The sequence below is a fragment of the Takifugu flavidus genome, chromosome 13, assembly GCF_003711565.1.
Source record: "Takifugu flavidus isolate HTHZ2018 chromosome 13, ASM371156v2, whole genome shotgun sequence".
Classification (NCBI taxonomy): domain Eukaryota; kingdom Metazoa; phylum Chordata; class Actinopteri; order Tetraodontiformes; family Tetraodontidae; genus Takifugu; species Takifugu flavidus.
The window spans coordinates 928,727-948,932 of NC_079532.1; the positions used below are offsets into that span (position 1 = coordinate 928,727).

A 20,206-nucleotide genomic window follows, 5' to 3' on the forward strand; every position below is an offset into this window, starting at 1 on the left:
CCACAACAAACCAACTTGCCATGGAAACAGGCAATGTCAGCGTCTGGGTTCAGTGTGTTACTGTTGTGTTTAATGTGTTTGCTGATGTCATTAGTGTGTGTTGCTGATGTCTTCAGGGTCTGTTGCTGTTGTGTTCAGTCTGTGTTGCTGTTGTCTTCAGTGTGTGTTGCTGTTGTCTTTATTGTGTTGCTGTAGTCTTCGGTGTCTGTTGCTGTTGTCTTCAGTCTGTGTTGCTGTTGTCTTTAGTGTGTTGCTGTTGTCTTCAGTGTGAGTCGCTGTTGTTGTTAGTCGACTCCTCTCACAAACTGTTGCAGCTTGTGTTCCGATGACACGTCGGTCTTACAGATGAATGATGCTTAAGTCTTTTGGTCCCGGCAGCGGTTGCCTGGTGGAAACATCTTGGTCAGACATTGCTGAGGAGGCTACAGAACCATGTTTCTCTGAGCTGGTGCTAATGTGCTAACATGCTAACATGTGGCTGCAGGATTACTGTTCTGCTCCTGAGAGGTCGGCTCAATGTTTCCATCCATTCCAGCATTGATCAACAAATGGACACGTCTTTTAGCGTGTGTGTGTGTGTGTGTGTGTGGTGTGTGTGTGTGTGTGTGGTGTGTGTGTGTGTGTGTGTGTGCGCGTGTGCTTGCCTGTGTGTGTGTCTATGTGTGTTGGTCATTTAACCTCTTGTAGCAGTAAAATAACATGTTAATCTACCTCTTTCAGAACGATACGATGGCCTTGGGACTTCATACTCAATTGACTTTTCTCCCTTTTTTCCTTCGATGGTTAAGTTTTCTGTCGGAGCTGCTGCTTATGGAAACTTCCTCCTTCATCCACGGAGGCTGAATCATTCTCTGGCTGCTGCTGCAACAGACACAGTGGTTGTTGTTGTTGTTGTGCGTTTGTAACGGGGCGACCAGGTGACTGAGTTAGCCAGAGATCACATGACAGGAGTGTCCCATCGGAAACATGACAGACAGAAACATGAATATTCCGTGTAAACCTCCGCAAGGACTCTGGAGTCAATATGTGATCGTGGGTGTCGTCGGCAAACACGTCCTGGTATGGTTTATCATGCTAAAGTACCGGATGGGTTGGGTTCCATATGTGAGACAATGCTAGAGCCTGAAAGTTTTGACAGTTAAATGAACATGTTTGAAGATACATGTTCTGGTCTTTTGTGTAATTGACAGAGTTTGTGTCACACAGACCCCACCCGCTTGGCACTCCCTGCAGGTTAAATCAAACAACAGCAATTATTTGCACTACCTTTCAGTAAAAGTCTGTCTCAAATGTTACACAAATCTCTCAGGTGTGTCAAACTTTTCCCAGAAAAGGCTGAAAACAGCCATTTTCCAGGTGACACACGTTTGACCACTTGCAGTTTCAGGAAATGTGACCGATGTCGTTTTTTTAATAAAGACATTTCTTCACAAAATTTCAAATTTATAAATTTCTAAAATTTGAATCTGTTTCATTCAACTGAAATGACAAATCTTTAATGTCCGAGACAACTGGGATCAATTATCGTTTGATTGCTGTGATTACACCCTTAAGCCCCTCCCACTTAGAGAAACTCTGCGGTTCTGGGTAAAAGGGGTGTGGCAGCAGTTGGGACGAATGACCCTGTGGTAAAAAGCAGGGGCCAGGATAGTGGGGCTCCACCCTACAAACACCAAATCCAGTTGGTTGTTGGCTTGATTTCTAACTTCTAACTAACTAACTAACACAAATATTGCTGCTTGCATATGCAGGGCATTGCCATGGTTTCAAGACTGTACAGAAGCCTTTAATCGAGCTCTCTGATTGGACGTTTTCTGGCTTTGAATAGAAACCTCATCATTTGTTATGTCAGGACATCCTCCGGTTCTGTTCCTGGTTCTGGTCTCAATGTACCAGATGTAAAAATCCATGTTGTCAAGATCACCGGTGGTGTGGATGGGGGTCCCATGACTCAGAGTTAAGGCACTAAGCTGCATCATCATCATCATCATCATGGTATGAATTCTGAATAAATTCAGCCAACCAGATGTGATGGATGGAAGGAGAGATGGACAGGTGGATGCAGGAGATATCAGGCTCAGCAGGTGGTTGTGAAGCACTTTACTGTATGTTGCCTCTGGTATGGGAAACATACAGTGTTACAGCTGCTATAGGAACAATAGCCTTTAAAATGGTGAAAAGAAGCTTAAGTCATAAAGGAACCATTGTTGCTGAGCAGCACGTGTTTGACGGAACAACGGTGCAGGTTCAAGAATGAGACCTGCTGTTGGACATGATTCCACGTCCCCCCTGCAGGAAAACAGCATCAACTACACATCTGAAACAGAACAACTGAACATGAAGCTGGTTTGGTTATCGTGGACTGCTGACGGGAAGGGAGCCTAAACATGGTCGGATTATGACAAAGCTGGAAAAAACAGGAAGATAAAATGACTGAGACGGGGATCAATAATGTCACTGATCAGAGCTGCAGCCACTCAGCCCTTTCTCGCGGCCCGACGCTCCCCCGTTCCCCTCGTTTACATGCAGTCTTTCATTAGCAAAAGTGTAAATCAGGGGTAGCGCCGTCGCCTCATTATCGGCCCTGACAGTTGAAGCTTATTGGGGTCGTGACTTCAGGCCTCAACCGTTTCTGTTGAACTTCCTGCATCTCCTCCGCCTGTCTCCCTCCTTCCCTCTGCAGGTTTTCCTCTCTCACGCAGCCATGTGTTTGTTCATTCCTCAGCTGTGGGACAAAAGAAGCCGCAGATCCTTCTCTGACATTCAGCTCTTGTTTTTACAATCTTTGCGGCTGTTTGCACAGTCTGACACTCTTTGTCTTGAGGTAGCAGGACAATGGCGAGGGCCATAATGTAATCTCCTGGAGTGGCGGGCAGAGGGCGGGGTCCAGGCATATGTGTTGGAGCTTGTCTCCCCTCCCGCCTCTTTGCTTTGGGGATGTTTCACATCAGCGACTTTGGAGAGAATTCATGTTGTCATTTAAACCTTTTTCGTGAACGTTTGTGCAGGAAAACAAAAAGACTGGCGCAGTCATCCCGTCCCTCCTTCCTGAAGGTGTTTGACTACCCACAGGTCCACAAATATCGACTTTCTAGGTTTGAATTGAATTGAATTGAATTGAATCAGATTTATTGCCATTGTTCATGTAATGCACAGTATTACACAAGCTAGGAATTTGTCTTGGTGTGACGCTGCGACATTCAACATAAAGAAGACAACACTAGAATAAGATAAATAAAATAAAATAAGACATATATACAGTATATACATAAATAGTAAGAAATAGTGCAGGTCAATGCAGGAGTAATGTGATGTATTTTTCGTGAGTCCGACTGGCTGCTGTACGTGGTGCTTAAGTGATAAGTCACTTGGTATTCAGCAGCCTGATGGCAGAGGGGAAGAAGCTGTTCATGTAGCGGGAGGTTTTGGTCCGAATGGACCGTAGTCTCCTGCCTGAGGGGAGGGGGGAAAACAGTCCGTGACCAGGGTGGGAAGTGTCGGCCGTGATCCGACCTGCACGCCTCCGGGTCCTGGAGATATACAGGTCCTGGATGGATGGAAGCCTGCAGCCGATCACCTTCTCGTCAGCGCGCATGACGCGCTGCAGCCTTAGTCTGTCCCTGGCGGTGGCACCAGCATACCACACGGTGATGGAGGAGGTTTCCTGCCTTCAGTCAGTGATGCTTGACTCAAGAAACCACCATAAATGGGTACTCTGATCCAAACAATGACCAATCCAGATTAAAACAGCTTCACATACTCCCACAAGAAGAAGAATAAGTCCTTATCACTGGTGCTGGAGCTCAGACACGTCTCTGGACCTATAGTCTTGAACATCTGGTTTTTCACAGCTGTCAGGCTGGCCAGGAAGTCCAGTTGTGTCCCGGCTGAGATCCACCAGCAGTTTTGGTCTCATGGAGCGATGGAGGAGAGAAAGAAGAAACCAGGAGAACCTTGATGTGAGCTACTCTCTGGTTCTGGTCCAGTTCTGGTTCCTTCCACTCATTTCTGACAGAAACACTGCTCAAAATGGAATTGATACGAGGAGATAATCATGTGATCAGAAATGAGTGATTATTGATCCATTTTCATGTTGGACTGCATTTTCCTGTTGAATGAATGAATGAACTCTGTTGATCAGAAAGCTGGAAATGTTTTGCTGTCATGTACCTTTACCCAAAATCCTTCAGCTGTCGGATGATTGGGACTACATGTGTGTGTGTGTGTGTGTGTATTTGTGTGTCGAATGTGTGCATTTGTGTTGCTTCTGCGGGCCTGTTCAGGCTGGTTTCGGCCTCTCTGGCCTTGAAATGTGGATTTGTGAGTCTTTTCTTCAGTTTCACGCTGTGGCTCTTTGTTATCACTTTTACTCTCATTATCTGGTCGGTGTTTTGGTTCTGTGTTACTATCAGCTGCTCGTAATTGTGCCCTGAGAGAAAAAGTCCAAATCAAACCGGACTGGGTTGATTAAAGAATGCAAAAGGATCACACGGCCTGTTCTCTTTCTTCTTCATTGTGATCAATTAGCCTCAAATTGTGGAATCAAAGGCCGGTTTGTCTGTTTGTGCTGCGCTGTCATGTGAGCTAGAGTCCGTCTGAAGGGCTTCACTTCATCCTCCAAATGTCCAGATTATGTTTAATCCTCAATTTCAAACACAATAAAACATAATTTGCATAGAAATGTATGCAAATGTCAAAGTTAGAGCACTAATCTGAGCATTTTTGTTAATTTAGTGAAAGGCTAAGGAACAAACCTTGACCCCTCCTGAAACCTCCTTCATGTTGCTGTCAGATGGAATTGTTATGATTCTGTAGCTTTAATCACTTTTGCAGCATTGTAGAAGATCCAGTTCTTGTTCCTCCACAGCCATTGTAGGTTCTATAGAACCATGTTTGGTTCATTCAAAATGTTGCCCTGAGCTGGTGAGAACATCTGTTAGCAGCATCGGTCTGACGCTGTCACACATCTGAGCCAGGTCATGGCTCACAGTACAGACGTAAACACCATCAGACTGAACCAACTGTGTGTGCGTGTGTGTGTGAGTGTGTTAGAGCTACACACTGATCCTCTGTTAGCGTTACACTGGACCTCTGTGTTCTGTGAATGTTCCTGAGGGACGTTCCTCAGGTGCTCCAACAGAAGCTTCACGTTTCTCAGCTCTGTCCTGATTGTGGTTAAATCCTGGCGACGGCCTTGTTCTGTTATTTCAGGTGAGTTTTGTGATTAGAGCTGAAGCTGCATCTGTCTGCAGGTTCTCTGAGGCACTTCGGTTGGAACACACAGCAGTACTGTGTGTGCATGTGTGTGTGTGTGTGGTAGTAAACGGTGTGGGTAAATGCAGTGGATGTCAGCACACACGGAACACTTGTGATTTGTCTCCCGGAGGGTGAAGACCTCCACTCTGTTGGTATTCTGCTCAGATGCTCAATAGCTGCTTTCAGCTGGATGAAGAAAAGGCTCCTTTAAACATGGCGGGCTGCTTTCCAGCTTTCAGCCTGGCCTTCTCATGGACCTTCTCACTCTGAGCAATAAAGATTCTGTCTGGACTTAAATGGTGCTGCAGGTAACCTGCATCTGATGCTGAGGTGTGGCTGGTTCTGGTAGGAACCGCTCAGATGGGAGAGCTTGGAGAAAGAATGACCATCTGGCTAATCCTCCCATTTAAGACTACTGGGCTGCATGTCAGTCAGAGGTCAGAGGTCAGAGGGCGACCCCTTTAATCCCCCCATTAGCAGCTTCCTCCAACACTTCAAACCTCATTCTTCTACCATAAAGACAGTGCAGGAGCCACCAGTCAATGTAATCATTCACCACTGGTTAAATTGTTACTAATGGTGTTAACAAGTGTAATTAAGGTGTTCATTCACATCCAGTTGATACCGTCAAGAGAAGGTTTCAATAGTTTATGAAGTTTTATCCTGACCAGAGTTGTAGCAGTCACATTAACAGAGTATAGTTTATTAAGATCAAAGAGCAGGTTGGGCTATGCTCATTTTAAACACTAACAAACAAACCTCGACCCTCGACAAACCTCGGTGTTTGTAGTATTAGTAGAAGTTGTAGTAGTAGTTGTTGTTGTTACCATCATGATTCTGTCTCTGAACACTAATCAGAGATGTTTTATTACCCCTTAATTAATGCAAAACTCTGAGTTATTACACCCTAGTTGCAGAATCAGACAGCGTTCCCATCAAGTGGAGGCAGCATTATCTTTTCCTATTCCCCCCTTGTGTTTCCAGACTGTGTCATGTTTGGAAAACTGGAGCGCTTCTAATCCCGTTAAATTCAATTTCATCAACTCATCTGGAAACAAAATCACATTATTTCTCTTTTAACAGTTGATCCTCAAACTAAATTAGTAGACGTAAGATGACAATTACTCCATCTTAACAGAGTTACCATCAGATTGCTAATGGTTTAGCTCCTCCACCTTATTCACGTGCATCAGAATACGAATAAATGCCTGCTGGGGTGTCATACTGATCCAGAGTCTGTATCGCGAGCTGACAGCAGGTGGCCTCTTGGCTGAGTTACGGGACCCTAACAAAGTAAAGAGCTAACAAGCTAACAAGCTAACGAGCTCACTGAGGTTACCTGTTTGGTGTCCGCAGTGACAATGCTGCTCTTGGTACATAGCTGTTGCCATGGTTTAGATTAATTAGCACTGTTTGGCATCAGCTAATGACGTTTACCCACAGCTAACAGCATTTAGCCTTGTTGCGCCTGTAAGCAGTTCGTTGCTACATCCTGACTGAACTTCACGTGTGTTTAACTCTGATGCAGGTTCCCGTATGTGTGTGTGTGTGTGTGGTGTGTGTGTGTGTGGTGTGTGTGTGTGTGAGAGAGAGAGAGAGACGAACAATTGAACGAATCTGATGGAGTTTCTGAGTGAGTGTGACTCCTGATCGGTTTGCTCTGCACTGGGGCAGCAGGAAGGGCTGGGCTCCTTCACTTACCCATAATTCCTTGCTTCATGGCCGCTGCCCAAACCACCGAGCTCCAGCTCCCACTTTCTTTGTGTGGCTGCCCTGGAAATGAGGCCTGCTCTAAATATTATCTTCATCCAGCGTTTCTCCTTCAGAGAGAAGAAAGAAGACTGAGTCACTTTTTCCTCCTCCCGCTACCGCCGTCTTCTTCTTTTGCGCCGTCCAAACCACAGGCAGCAGCGGAGGCTTCCTGAAGATGAGCTTTTTCTGTGGTTTCAGGCTGATCCTCCGCCTGAGCTCATGTACGGCCTCCATCCTTGATGTCACACACAACTGAAAACAGCCTCATTTCCAATCACAAGTGACCAGATATTGATTCAGGATCAAAGTTGATGGTCTTTCATGTGGAGAACATTTTCAGGAGAACATGGCAGAACCAGCCAGTGGTCTGAAAGTTCAAACTCTTCTTCTCTTCCTCCTCTTCAGGAATGTGATGTCACCAAATTTCAGCATAATTACTTTCTGTTTAAACTGTCCTGGTTCACAGAGGTCTGAGGTCAGGAGCACCACCAGATCTCTTTCACCGCTGCTGCATCATGGGTACTTTTATTCTCAGTTTCATTGAGCTAGCTAACAAGCAGCAACTCCACATCGAGTGTAATTACCCGAGTTTGTCATTAGAGCATCTCCTATTTAAGCTTCCATCAGCCAAAATTAATTGTACTTAATGGTTGCTGATTGCATTCCCACGCTGGCCAACCCCTCCTCCGTTTTTAGCGATCTGATCGTTTAAGTACATGCTAGCATAATTGAGGTCTCTTTCTTGATTAGATTTGCAGCAGCTTTGAACAAAGCCTGTTCGAACTTAATCCAATGAGCTCCATTGTGGCCAGAGCGGAGGGACCACATCGCTCCTGGTTAGCTTCAAAAACCAGCGAGGCGGCAAACAATTAGAGCCGGCGCTGATGAAGAGGCCAGACCACAGAACCCAAACACAGCATTTGTCTTCTAGAGACTTGCTGATTCAGCAGAAATCAAACTTTTATAGTTTTCATCGGCAGATGTGGTCGAGTTTGTGAAGACCTCCGCTGACCTGTAACCAGCCTGGACCACCAGATGTGGGTTCTGTCTTGACATTCAACGAGTCTGAATGTTCTGTCCTGCCCATAATCTGCTCTTTTGTTTTCTGTCACTGTCAATTAATCAGGAACCTCCGGAGCAGCTGAGGAAAGACCTGCTGGAGATACCTGGGCAGGTCTGAGCTCTCTTCTCTTCTCTCTGGTTCTTGCTCTGGTCCCTTGTTTGTTGATCCGGCTGGGTTATGTCTGGATGCGTTCTTCGTGCATCTGCTAATCTGTTAATGACAATGTTGATGTGATGAGAACACGCGTTCATCTAAAAATACCTGATGTTTCGGCAGGACAGGAACATTCCTTCAGTCGACACACAGCAGGAATGGCAGGATGCTCCCAGTAATCCAGAATCATAATCCACACCCATCAAAAACAACCACAAGAAATTGAGATGGTAACAATAATTTACAGAGAGAAAGAGACAGAGAGAGAGAGAGGGCACTGTCCTGGGCTGTTCCTGTGCTGGACTGTTCCTGTCCTGGGCTGTTCTGAGTTTGGGATTAACCTGGATTCTCCAGCAGAATTACAGATGAATTCATGATTGATGATGATCGAATTTGTGGACGAGTCACTTGGACTGAACCGGATCAGAACTTTTCACACAGTTATTTTGGTCTGTTATTCTTCTCGACAACAAAGCTGCCTTTGTGGGACAGAATCGGGCCGCATGAAGGTGATTTTACAGCTGTTCAGCTGTGTGACATGACGGTTTCTTCACGTTCCTGCGCTCCTTTCTGTAAATGTCACAGTTATTTGCTGCAAAAGCAGCCGATAGTAACTGAACACAGACAACCCTTTCTCCATCTTCCTTTCAGCCCGTCAATAATTCAGATAAATGATGATGATTTCCAAAGAGTACCATGATGCTGAATAATGCAGCCATTCCATGCTAACAAAGCTGAAGAAAAGTCCGATAAGTGACAAAGCTCATTGTCAGAGGATCCAGAGACGGCTGGGATTACAATGGAAGCCTCCAGTGAAATGACCTGTCAGTCTTAATCTGGGATTAGGAGGCTTTTGCCCCTCCTGGGTGCTCTAAAAGCCACCTGTTTGGACGTTTGAGCAGATGATGCGACGCGCCATCGCTGCTGGTCTCAGCCTGATTGTTTGTTTGTCATAAAAGTTTCAGATGATTTTGTCTTTTTGGATGAGACGCCATAATCTGACATCATAAATTCACAAATATTCTTTATTCATTGGTGGGATTTAGTTGAAAGGTTTACTTTCACATTTTTTGTGCATCTGATGAATTGCAAACAATGAATTTAAGTAAACTGGTGAAAATGGGGCTTGGTTGGCACTCCGCCAGCTGAACGTATCGCTAATCTGAAGAAATGCGATAATCGTGTGATGTCGATTCTCGCCTGTCGAGAGATTCCTGTTTCGCTATGACTTATTCAAATGCTCTTTTAGCTGCAGAGCGAATCCCATCTGATGTTGTAAAAGCCGAGAAAAAGCATCCAGCTGCATCTTTTGGACATGAATTTGTACAAATATTTTATTTCAAGTGTAGTTTCTTCTGTCGGGTTACTGTTTTATTGACGGGTCGCAGTACAACAGGGCTTAAAACTTGTGTAATGAGCTTATTTGTGCATCACCTTAGTGTTAAGTTTGTCTCTGAGGTCGGAGCAAGGGGACGAGTGCTGGCGGCTAACACCGTGTTATCTCCTGCAGTGTGTTTGACAGTGGTGGGAACAGCTTAGAGCTGACGTAGCTGACAGAGTGGAGAGCGACAATGACGGAAAGACAGACTTGATGTCTTTAGCTGCCTGCTGGCAGCAACTGCTGTAAAATACTTGATCGGCATTTAATGGTGTCAGTTTTCATCAGGTCTTGGCACCTGTGGGCTTTTAAATAAGGTTGTTACAATCCAAGAATAGATGCGTGTGGCTAGGGACTGTTAAGCAAACATGTGTTTTGCTCCTGAACACTCTAACAAGGCTCATAAATATATGGTAACGATCAAACGTGAAACAGAGCATTGATAAACCTGCGTCCTGACCTCAGTGGTGTAGATCAATATCTTCTGCCTCAAACGATCCATGAATGCATCGGTTCTTTGCGTGATACCATTTGCTACCTGGACAATGTGGTTTGGTTTCAGGATTAACAAACACAATATTCACGGTGAGCAGGTCCTCTAGCATGGGAGACAACTGGCCTTTTCAGCTCCCGCCTGTTGACTTTGGTGTTCAATGGTCTCTTCAATGGTTGGTTCTGTATTGCTGCCACCGCATAGATAAATGTATATGTGTACTGTATTTGTGTTAGCGAGGGGTGTGTTCGTCTGCCAGCAGCAATAACAAGCATAAGCGCGGGTGTTGGTCAATAAGGCCATGTCTGGATTTTTGGGGTCTGTGGGTTTTGGTCCGGGTCCCTGAACACAGAGAGGCGGCACAGTGGTGTGTGTTTACACACAGCGCACAAGTCAAGCATTCATCCTTTTCTGAGTGTTTTATTATTGACTTTTATTGAGATTTTCCATCAGCAGCAAGTGAAGGCATCAACGTTTCTGCAGTCATGTCAGAACAACGCAAAGCTAAATTTATCAAGACAGAATATTCAGCTAGCATGATGCTAGTTAGAGTCCTGGTGTGTTTTGTGTGGTAGGTTCTTTTTTACCAGTGCAATGGTTCAGTAACACAATGATAATCCATCAAAGAATGGATCGATGTCCGTTCCTTGTTTCACCCGAGTTGTTACATGTTAGCACTGTTGCTATTACATGTTGTCTCTGCTAGCATCAGTAAAGCTGTGGAGCCTCTCTTGCATTTGGTGGCTGATGGTACTATTTCCTGTTTGTGTTTTCATGTTAAAAATATGCTGAGTAACTGGTTGAATCTATTTTTTTTACATTCCACTGTTTCGTTGCTCCTCTCTTTGATGGTATCTTCCTGTTAAGGTGGTCTTTTCTGTTGGTATTTCTCTCACTCGGATCCAACTGGGACGGCTGCAGGTTTCACCCCCAGCCGCTGGAGTCGGAGGCAAACACAGGAACCATAACACTGATTCCAGACCAGCCAGAGAGGACAGTTAACAGTGGTTGTTTCAGTGAAACTCTTTAAGTCCGGAGGCAGCAGCTGCAGGACGACCTTGTGTAACACCCTCCAAACATACAGCTGGAACTTTATTCTGACACGTTACGTTTGGATTTTTCTTTCTGTTTGTTAATAATGAAGATGAAAGTTGCTGTTTTTCAGTCTGTAGCAAAAGGCCTCATTCCAAACCTGTGTGTGTGTGTGCATGTGTGTGTGTCGGGGGGCTGGCATTCCTTGCCATATGAGACTCCAATTCCAAGAAGCCATGTTTTGAGCCCCCCCGTAAACACAACACCAGCAATATTGTCAGCTAAATATAGACGCCCCCCCCCACACACACACACACTTGGTTCCTGCCTCTCTGTCATGGCTGCAGAGGCCTGCAGGACTGAAGGTCTGGACTCTCAAAGACTCTGTCTTGGTCTGCAGTTTGATTTTGCTCTGGTGGATCTGGTTCAGATGTTGTCTTCCATGTTATTTTTTTGCTGCTGACTTAGCATTAGCAGCTATCAACCATCAACAGCTGGTTTACCAGAAGGAAAAATCAGACCTGAAGCAGCAAGGTTCAGGTATTCAGAGCTGCTTCAGTCCATGTTCGTCATCTCCGGGACCATGAAGACCTGAACCTGAAGACATTTATAACAGAATAGAAAGCACAATTAAAACATTAAAGTCTTCAGTTAACGAGACATCGGGAAAAACAGTCAGGAGGCAGACATCTGTGCCTTTAAACATAAACATTAAAAATTTTCAGGAAATCAATCAATCAATCAATCTTTATTTATATAATGTGTGTACAGTTTCAGCTGGCGTGTTGTTGTATGTTGAATTTAAGTTCTATCATTTCTCTGCATGTTTAGAAACATAAAGAAATACTTCCTGTTTCCTTTGCAGAAGGATGTCTTCTGTCAGAACCACGCTTCCTTTCCTCCCTCCATCCGAGGAGGGCATCACTGCTGGTCAGGACAATCTCCCCTGGACCAATGAACTGAAGGAGGCGCCGTCTCCCCTGTCACATGACCAACACCGCACAGAGGAGGTCCAACCAATCAGAGAGAAGCTAGCAAATGAGTGGGAGGAGCCTGCTGAAGTGGTGAGTGAATGAACCTGTTGGTAATTCGCAGCAGAGCATGTTAACATGCAAGATAGGAGATACACACATGGGATACACACACAAGATACATGCCTAAGACACACATACTTGAGATATGACCATAAGATACAAACATGAGATACACATACGCAGTACAGACATGAGGTGTGACGTGAGTGTGAGCAGACAGCGATCAGAGGTTCCCAGGTGAGATTCAGTTCTGTGGTTCTTCGCTGACATTCTGATCACGTGTTCGGTGAAAGTTTGACTTAAAGTAGCTGCATCAGTGTGGTGCAGAGGAACATCAGACTACCCAAGATTTTCTCAGCAGGGCCTGCAGGAGCCACAATGGGTACCCTGACCCCCCAGTGTTTGAAAGGTAATCCTCTGGTGTTAGTGGAGGACACTCCCCCCCCCCAGGGTGGAGGTCTGGAAACCTCACATCCTCACTGTCACAACACCTGTGCTGGAGCGTCTGTTCTGTGGGACAGTCAGTGTTTTGATATACACAGGGAAACTGAATTCCTGCTGTTCAATTACATAAATGTACGTGGACGCTGTAGCTCAACTAGAATGGCCCCAGAGTCGTCCGGCTGTAGCCGAACCACCGCCCCAATAGATCAGTTGTGAGTGAGCTGATGAGAGAACGTGGACGGCGAGCTGGCCTTGGTGATCTGGACATGTGCTATATTTCTCTTATATGTTGCTGACCTGGAAGCTTTACAAACAGTAACCGGTAGCAACCAAGTATCATTGGAGTGATGTGGAGCCGGCGTCATGCTGACAAAACTCAAGATTTTAACCTTCATGAATGCAAAACCCAAAATGGGGTTATTTTTGAAATGCTGCAGAGCAACTGGCTGTATCCTGCCCGAGCCCGTTGCTATAGGTTGGCCTTGTGCACCAGCATTAACACCGCACTAATGGTGGTTCTCAAGTGCTCCACAAACAAACATACAACAGTTCTGATGCATAAACTCATCCATGGTGGCTGTTGGTTCAGCTGTGGCTGCTAGCTCACTGATTAATATATTTATGGATCATTGTGGTATGACTTATATTGACCGGTGTGGCCCAACAGCAATGTAAAACAATGCAAATCGCCACCTAAATATTTGAACCATCTAAACATCCAGGGGCGGCACGGTGGTGTGGTGGTTACCACTGTGGCCTCACAGCAAGAAGGCCCCGGGTTCAATCCCCGGTTGGGATTGATTGGGGACTTTCTGTGTGGAGTTTGCATGTTCTCCCTGTGCCTGCGTGGGTTTTCTCCGGGTACTCCGGCTTCCTCCCACAGTCCAAAGACATGCATGATTGGGGATTAGGCTAATTGGAAACTCTAAAATTGCCCGTAGGTGTGAGTGTGAGAGAGAATGGTTGTTTGTCTATATGTGTTAGCCCTGGGATTGACTGGCGTCCAGTCCAGGGTGTACCCTGCCTCCGCCCATTGAGCTGGGATAGGCTCCAGTCCCTCAGTGGAGGAACAAGCGGTAGAAAGTGAGTGAGTGAGTGAGTGAGTGAGTGAGTGTGAGTGAGTGAGTGAGTGAGTGAGTGAGTGAGTGAGTAAACATCCAGGTCCATCAGGCTGAAATCACTGGTTTCACACAGCCACTCCAGTATGAGGTAGGATCACTGGGATGGAGCACCAGGTGTTCCTGGTCAGAATCTAGGATTCAGAGCTGGGTTTCACCAGAGCAAACAGGAAGAGCCTGGCTTAATGTGTTAGTGGTACTGGTCTAGCAAGGTTTCTCAGCTCAGAGCAGACGTCACAACTACACCTAATAGGAACACCATCGCATACGATAACTAGAAGTGTTGTTTAATTAACTCACTTTGCTTTCTCCACTCAGGACAATGACAGCAAAAAAATGAGCACCTACAGTTCTACCTCTCCCTCCAAGCCAGATGAGTCCTGCAGGGATCCAGGGGATCCAGTGATCCACTTTGGTACTCCAGAACGCCGAAAAGGAAGTCTGGCTGACGTGGTAGACTCGCTGAAACAGAAAAAACTGGTGGAGTTGACCAAGACGGAGCAAGAAGGTAGGACAAGATGTGTCTGTCTGTCCTAAAACATTGGTTCTCTTGCCGGTTAAATGTTAAGTCTCCTAATGTGGGGTCAGAGGTCACCCTGCAGTCGTGCTGTTTCTGTGGTTGCTTGTAGTTGCAGGAGCGCGTGTGTGAAGTGTGGCTGCCATCACGTCACTCTTGGCTCACTTTGAACATCTGTAATTACAGATGTGGAATCATGAAAAGGCCACTTTCACTTTCTGCTCTCGCTCCAGCAGAAAGACAAGAAGCTCTGGAGTCTCCTAGCATGTACCAGCTCGCCTTCAAACACCCCGTTTAATGTACACATAGTAATCATGATGCATTATCTTTCACCCCCTGTTGGTACGTTAGTGAAATGTGTCATGATCAGACGTGTCCTCATGCAGCAGCAGGCATCTAGAAAAAAGCTGCTGTCTCTTTCTGTCTGTTGATGAAGGAAGTTTGTTTCTGAATGCAACCTTCTCAACCACAGTTGGTCCGAGAGTTGATCTGAAATTACACCAACAAAATCATGGGTATCAGGAATCAGGCGGCCATGTTGGTTTACTTTTACAAGTTATGAATTTAATCAAATGTCATATTTGAGTTTGGTCATTTGTTGTTGGAACACAATGAGAAGATTAACGTGGTTCCATCGCTTCTGCTGCGACATCAAAGCTGCGTTGATCCCTCTCGTCTCTGAAAAGAAGCAGTTGGAAAGTTACCCAGAAAACGTGTCGGGGTTGAGTTTTTTCTCTGTCTGACTGTATAAATGTGAAAACACCTTTCTGGCACTGGAATAAAAATGTGAGATGAGCTCCATAGGCAACAACCTCTGACCCCCAGCAGGAAGTGAAGATGTTTAATCAATGTTTGGGTGATACATGAGGACAAATATTTTAAATCTCACACTGAACTAAAGATGTGTGTGTGTGTGTGTGTGTGTAGGTGTTTGAACAGGTTTTTACCCTCTAGGGTTGCGGAGCCAGACAAAAGCTCATTTGTAGCGCCTTTATGCTGAAAAAGTCTAACGGTATTCGAGTGGGCACATGGCCTATTGTGATCAGCTTAATGTTGTGTTTGTGTGTGTGGGATCATTGTTGGTGGGGACGCAGAGTCGAGCAGGACTTCCATTTAAGCTTTACATGTTTACGTTGGATTATGGTGGCAATAAATAAGCTAAAGCAGCAGCAACAGGAAAGCAGCCGGGGGCTGCAGGAGGACCAGAGTCAAAAGTCCATTTCAGGGTTAAAGGAGAAGCTGAGGAGACATTTTAAAAGAGCACTTAAAGAAGAAAATATGAGCCGAATGTCCAAAATTCATCTGCATAAAAAAGACACGTTTATAAAGGATGAACAATTTATATGCTGGACCTGATAAACACACATCCAGGAAGAACAAAGGTGGAACATCAGCTGCTCTTTACAGCATCAAAGCATCAATCAACAGGAGAAAATGTCAGAGGGTTGAAGATGGATGCATGGAGGAAGGACAGAAGAGGAGGAATAGAAGAGATGTAAATCCAGAGAAAAGAGGGTGTGATGAGATCTGCAGCAGTTCATCAGGGTAATGGGACAGACCGGCACACACGCGCGTACGCACATGCGTAAAAGTTGCGAGGACCAGAAAAGATGTCCTCACTTTGCTAGTAGAATGAATACACACACACAGTGTACACAATCTGACTGGTCAGCCGGCTGGTTGCTGCTTTTGTCTTCTTTCTTACAGATTTCTTTGATTCCCTTTTTTAGTTCTTCCAGCTCAAACATTTCTTGCATAAAAATATGAATATTCAGTTTGTTGTGTGTTTGTATAGAGTCGGACTGTGTGGAGAGGCTGTTATCCAAAGACTGGAGGGAGCGAGTTGACCATCTGAATGCCACAGAATTGCTAGGAGATGTCAAAGGTCAGACAGGTGCCTCAAGCATTTCAGTCATGTTAGAAAAAAGACTTCATGTAAAATGGTTAAAACTCATCAGACGTCTGTGATTGGCACTAAAGGACTCTGAATCTAAGGTGTACAAAAGCTCCACATTCTTTTAAGAGTCTGCAGGTTTAACATTAGTTCATTTTCTTTCAGTCAAACCTTCAACAGAAGCATTCTGGGGCCAGAACCATCAGATGTTCCACAGTTTGTTCTTCACAGTTCCTTTTTTGTTAAATGATCTTTAATGATCAAAGCTGTAACAACGGCAGCGAATCAACTCCAACATCAACACAAGTGATGGAAGGAGGGCCGATGGGAGAGGGTGTGGAGGGTGTTGGGGGGATGGGGTTGTGTGGGGGGGTTGGGGTATGGGGGTGTCCTTGACAATTAATGTTTTCTATTTTTTAAGGTTCACAAGTTCAGTTTCTTCACAGTCAAACAACTTTTAAACCACTGAAGAAAACAATCTGAATAAAGAGAATGAAATAAGGGGAAAGTTGCCTTTGATACTGTTGAGGGTTTGTGTGTGTGTGTGTGTGTGTGTGTGTGTGTGTGTGTGTGTGTGTGTGTTGCCCTGGGGCCATGTAGGGAGACTGCAGGGTGGCCTCAACACTACCTGCATACTAACAGAGTCCCCATTGTAGTTCTGTCAGACCCCTATTGTACCCCAACACACACACACACACACACACAGAACTCAGTTTCACTCCATGTGTATTTCAGTAACTTATTTAGTTTAATTTTGATATTTTTTTTTAATCAATTATCAATTAATTAAATCCTATTGACCAGATAATTAATGTAAATAAACTCTTTTATTTATGATCTGACTCTGGTTTGACTCTGGTTTAACTGTGGTTTGATTCTGGTCTCAGTGGCGCTTGACTGTTCACATCTTTCTCATCATTTTAATTAACAAGTTTGAGGATGAAGTTTTATATTTGAGGCAAATATCAGCCATCCAAATGCTTGTAGATGAGGGTGACAGGTGTTGGCTGTTGTGACGGTGTGAGTCTGCATCTGCAGCCTCTCAAATGTGTAAATCATAAAAGCTCGTAACACGTTTTACACGTTTAGCAAGACATTTTACTGTTGTTGGCATGTTCAAACCAATCGTCCCATAATCAATATCAACATAACTAACAGTCAGAAGTTCTGGGGGTTCTGGAATGACGCCTCCTAAATGTTCAGACATTTTTGGTTGTTGAGGCGTTTTTCGGGAAGAGTCGTAAAGATAAATGACCCCATATCAAAACAGGAGCCGTGGGATTAGTTGGACATTTGAAGTTAATGGCTGTTTTTTTGATGTTCCAGGAACACCGGAGTCACTAGAAGAGAAGGAGCAACAACTGTCCAACATGATCGGTCAGCTGATCGGTTTAAGGGAGCAGCTTCTCTCCGCCCACGACGAGCAGAAAAAGATGGCCGCCTCTCAGCTGGAGAAGCAGAGGCAGCAGATGGAGCTGGCCCGCCAACAGCAGGAGCAGGTGTGTGTGTGTGTGTTTGTGTGGGTACAGCAAACAATGTGGCAAGACGCTGTTAACACACATCTTTAGGTTTGGACTCTGCAAAACAAACTTTTTTTAATAAGGATTTGTTGTGTCCTGTCACATGACCCCTGCTCAGGTGGGCGTGGCTGCACAAACAGCCATTAGTGCTATTGGCTGTCTGTTTTATTTAGTTTAATGTTTGATTTGATCTTGTTTTGTTTTTTGTTTTTTTTGTGTTATGCTAAAGACACGTGGCTGTAGCTGACATACGACAGCTCTGTTTGGACATGTCCTCGTCCCGACACATTCCAGTGTTCTCAGCCTTGTGGTGGAGACAGATTCCAGTCCAGCTGGTCGTTCAGACACGATTGGTTGATACCCTACAGACACAAATTTGCCTTAAATGAAATATGACAAGTGTGTAATCAGGGCGCTGCCTCCCATCAACCTGTTATTACGTTTTAGAATAAATATCATAAATGATTCGTGTGCAGGTACCGACAGGTCGTGGGTGGAGTCACAGGTTCAGAGGGATCAGATTGTGTGATTTACTGATGTTCCTCACTGCAGCCTGTCGGTATGGTGACAGATTTTTCATGACATCAATGATTTTTCACAAAGCAAAAATGTGTTTGTTGGTATGTGTGTGTGTGTGTGTGTGTGTGTGTGTGTGTGTGTGTGTGTGTGTGTAGATTGCCAGACAGCAGCAGCAGCTCCTGCAGCAGCAACATAAGATCAACCTCCTGCAGCAGCAGATTCAGGTGGGCAGAGCTTCGTCTATTGAACTTTGATTGATTCCTGATCGATCCAGATCCTGTTGATAACCTGTGAACTTCACCGAAACTTCAGCGGCTCATTTATTTTAATAATCTGTTTAATCAGTCACATAAATGAACCATTTGATTGTCTCTGACCCCGAGCATGAGCACAACATGGATTTATTGCTGAGATCATGATGCCTGAGGCGGCTCATTAATATTGAGCTCGCACACATTTCTACACATGAGCATTGGGGTAGAGCCAAGGAACACGTTGGATGGGTCAGTATGGGTATTTTAGCATTTATTCCATTTCCAGAGAGAAACTTGGAAGAATCAGTTCTGTTGGTAGGTTCTGAGCTTTAGACCTCCTCAGCTTTAAGATGCCTCGGACAGAGGCTCAAATCACACTCTTGTGTGTTGGAACTTCTGAAGAAAAAGAAATTTGAAAAATTGTTTTATAGTTACATTTTTCTTTTATCTCGATATTTTTGTTTAATGGTTCAAAAAATAACTTCACAAGAATATTTATTCCAAACATTTTTAAACGTTTAATCTTCTAAAAAGCTGCATTTGAGCAAAGTTAAATGTACTGTTCTAAACCAAATAATTACAGAGAACGAAAATCTGGGAAAGATGTTGTATCTATGTTGTATTGTTGTATTGTATGTATGTTGAACCCCCCCCCCCCCCCCCCCCCCCCCACACACACACACACACACACACAACACACACACACACAAACACACACTTCCCTCCTTAGTGATGGAGGAAAAACAGTAACCATGGAAACATCATGCCGGTGGTGGACAACATGTCCTGGGGGATGGCTCCTTGAGGGAGTGGGTGGAGTCAAAGCTTAATGAAATGGTTCATAAAAAGATGAATAGATGGAGAAAACAAGGAAGGATGAAGAGGAAGAAACATGAAAACAAGCTGAGGATGAAATATTAAACTAGAGAAAAGAGAGAATCTGTATGACATCAGGGCCAGGAAAGAGGAGCAGAAATAAATCATCCCCCTGATCTGTTAGTTGTGGGTGGGGCCAAGATGATGTGAAGAAAATAAAAAGGTTTGATTAAATGGAGATTTTAAATAAAACCAGATGAGCGTTTTCTCATTTACAATAAACAGAAATGAGTGATCGTCACCTTCTGTCTCAGGTTCAGGGTCACATGACTCCCATGATGATTCCTGTCTTTCCTCATGACCAGCGATCTCTGGTTGCTGCCACCGCTGCCCAGCAGGGCTTCCTGTTCCCACAAAGAATGTCCTACAAACCAGGTAGACACACACACACACACACACACACGCACGCACGCACACACACACACGCGCATCTTTGGGTTAATTTTTTTGTCGGGTTTTACGTCTCCAGGTGCTCGCCTAATGCCACGCACCACTGAATAAAATCCAAAACAATCCCAGTTTATTCCCAGTGTGTGACCACACGCTCCCCTGAGTTAACTCAGGTAAAAACACAGATTAAAGGCCCTTATTTTGCCCTCCGGACTCTGTTTATTGAAGACTTGGACATGAAAAACCTTTTAGAGTCGTCGGGGGGGTCAGCTGTGTTTCTGCTATTTGAATTTATGAGTTCGTCCCAACAAGATTCAGCCAGACCTGACCTGTGTTCTGGTGCTGTCCTGGATGACCCAATGACATGAATAAAAACATGAGGACTAGCTGAAGAAGCTACCTGTGCTGTTTCCCTGCAGGTGACAACTACCCCATGCAGTTTATTCCATCTACAATGGCGGCAGCGGCGGCGGGCCTTAGCCCGCTACAGCTGCAGGTGAGTCTAGACCAATG

At 44.9% G+C, this 20,206-nt stretch overlaps 1 protein-coding gene and 1 long non-coding RNA gene across 16 annotated transcripts in view; both read left to right on the plus strand.

The window, feature by feature from the left end:
- The window catches only part of LOC130536248 (transcription factor Sox-6-like), a 32,742-nt gene that overhangs the window by 2,694 nt on the left and 9,842 nt on the right, over window positions 1–20,206 (plus strand). For 2 of the 15 annotated variants that reach the window (XM_057052043.1, XM_057052045.1), the window contains 9 exons: window positions 8,135–8,182; window positions 11,993–12,191; window positions 14,042–14,231; window positions 16,036–16,134; window positions 16,300–16,350; window positions 17,461–17,633; window positions 18,329–18,397; window positions 19,558–19,678; window positions 20,113–20,189. In XM_057052043.1, coding sequence (XP_056908023.1) covers window positions 11,997–12,191; window positions 14,042–14,231; window positions 16,036–16,134; window positions 16,300–16,350; window positions 17,461–17,633; window positions 18,329–18,397; window positions 19,558–19,678; window positions 20,113–20,189 — 975 coding nt within the window. In that variant the 5' untranslated portion in view covers window positions 8,135–8,182; window positions 11,993–11,996. Of the gene's footprint in view, window positions 1–8,027; window positions 8,046–8,134; window positions 8,183–11,992; window positions 12,192–14,041; window positions 14,232–15,466; window positions 15,786–16,035; window positions 16,135–16,299; window positions 16,351–17,460; window positions 17,634–18,328; window positions 18,398–19,557; window positions 19,679–20,112; window positions 20,190–20,206 lie in introns of those variants that run through there. The other 13 variants (XM_057052041.1, XM_057052046.1, XM_057052044.1 and 10 more) reach the window with 12 other exon arrangements.
- Window positions 620–4,485, plus strand: LOC130536259 (uncharacterized). Its single transcript, XR_008953313.1, has 2 exons — window positions 620–3,095; window positions 3,660–4,485. It is a non-coding gene; the product is annotated as an uncharacterized LOC130536259 (long non-coding RNA).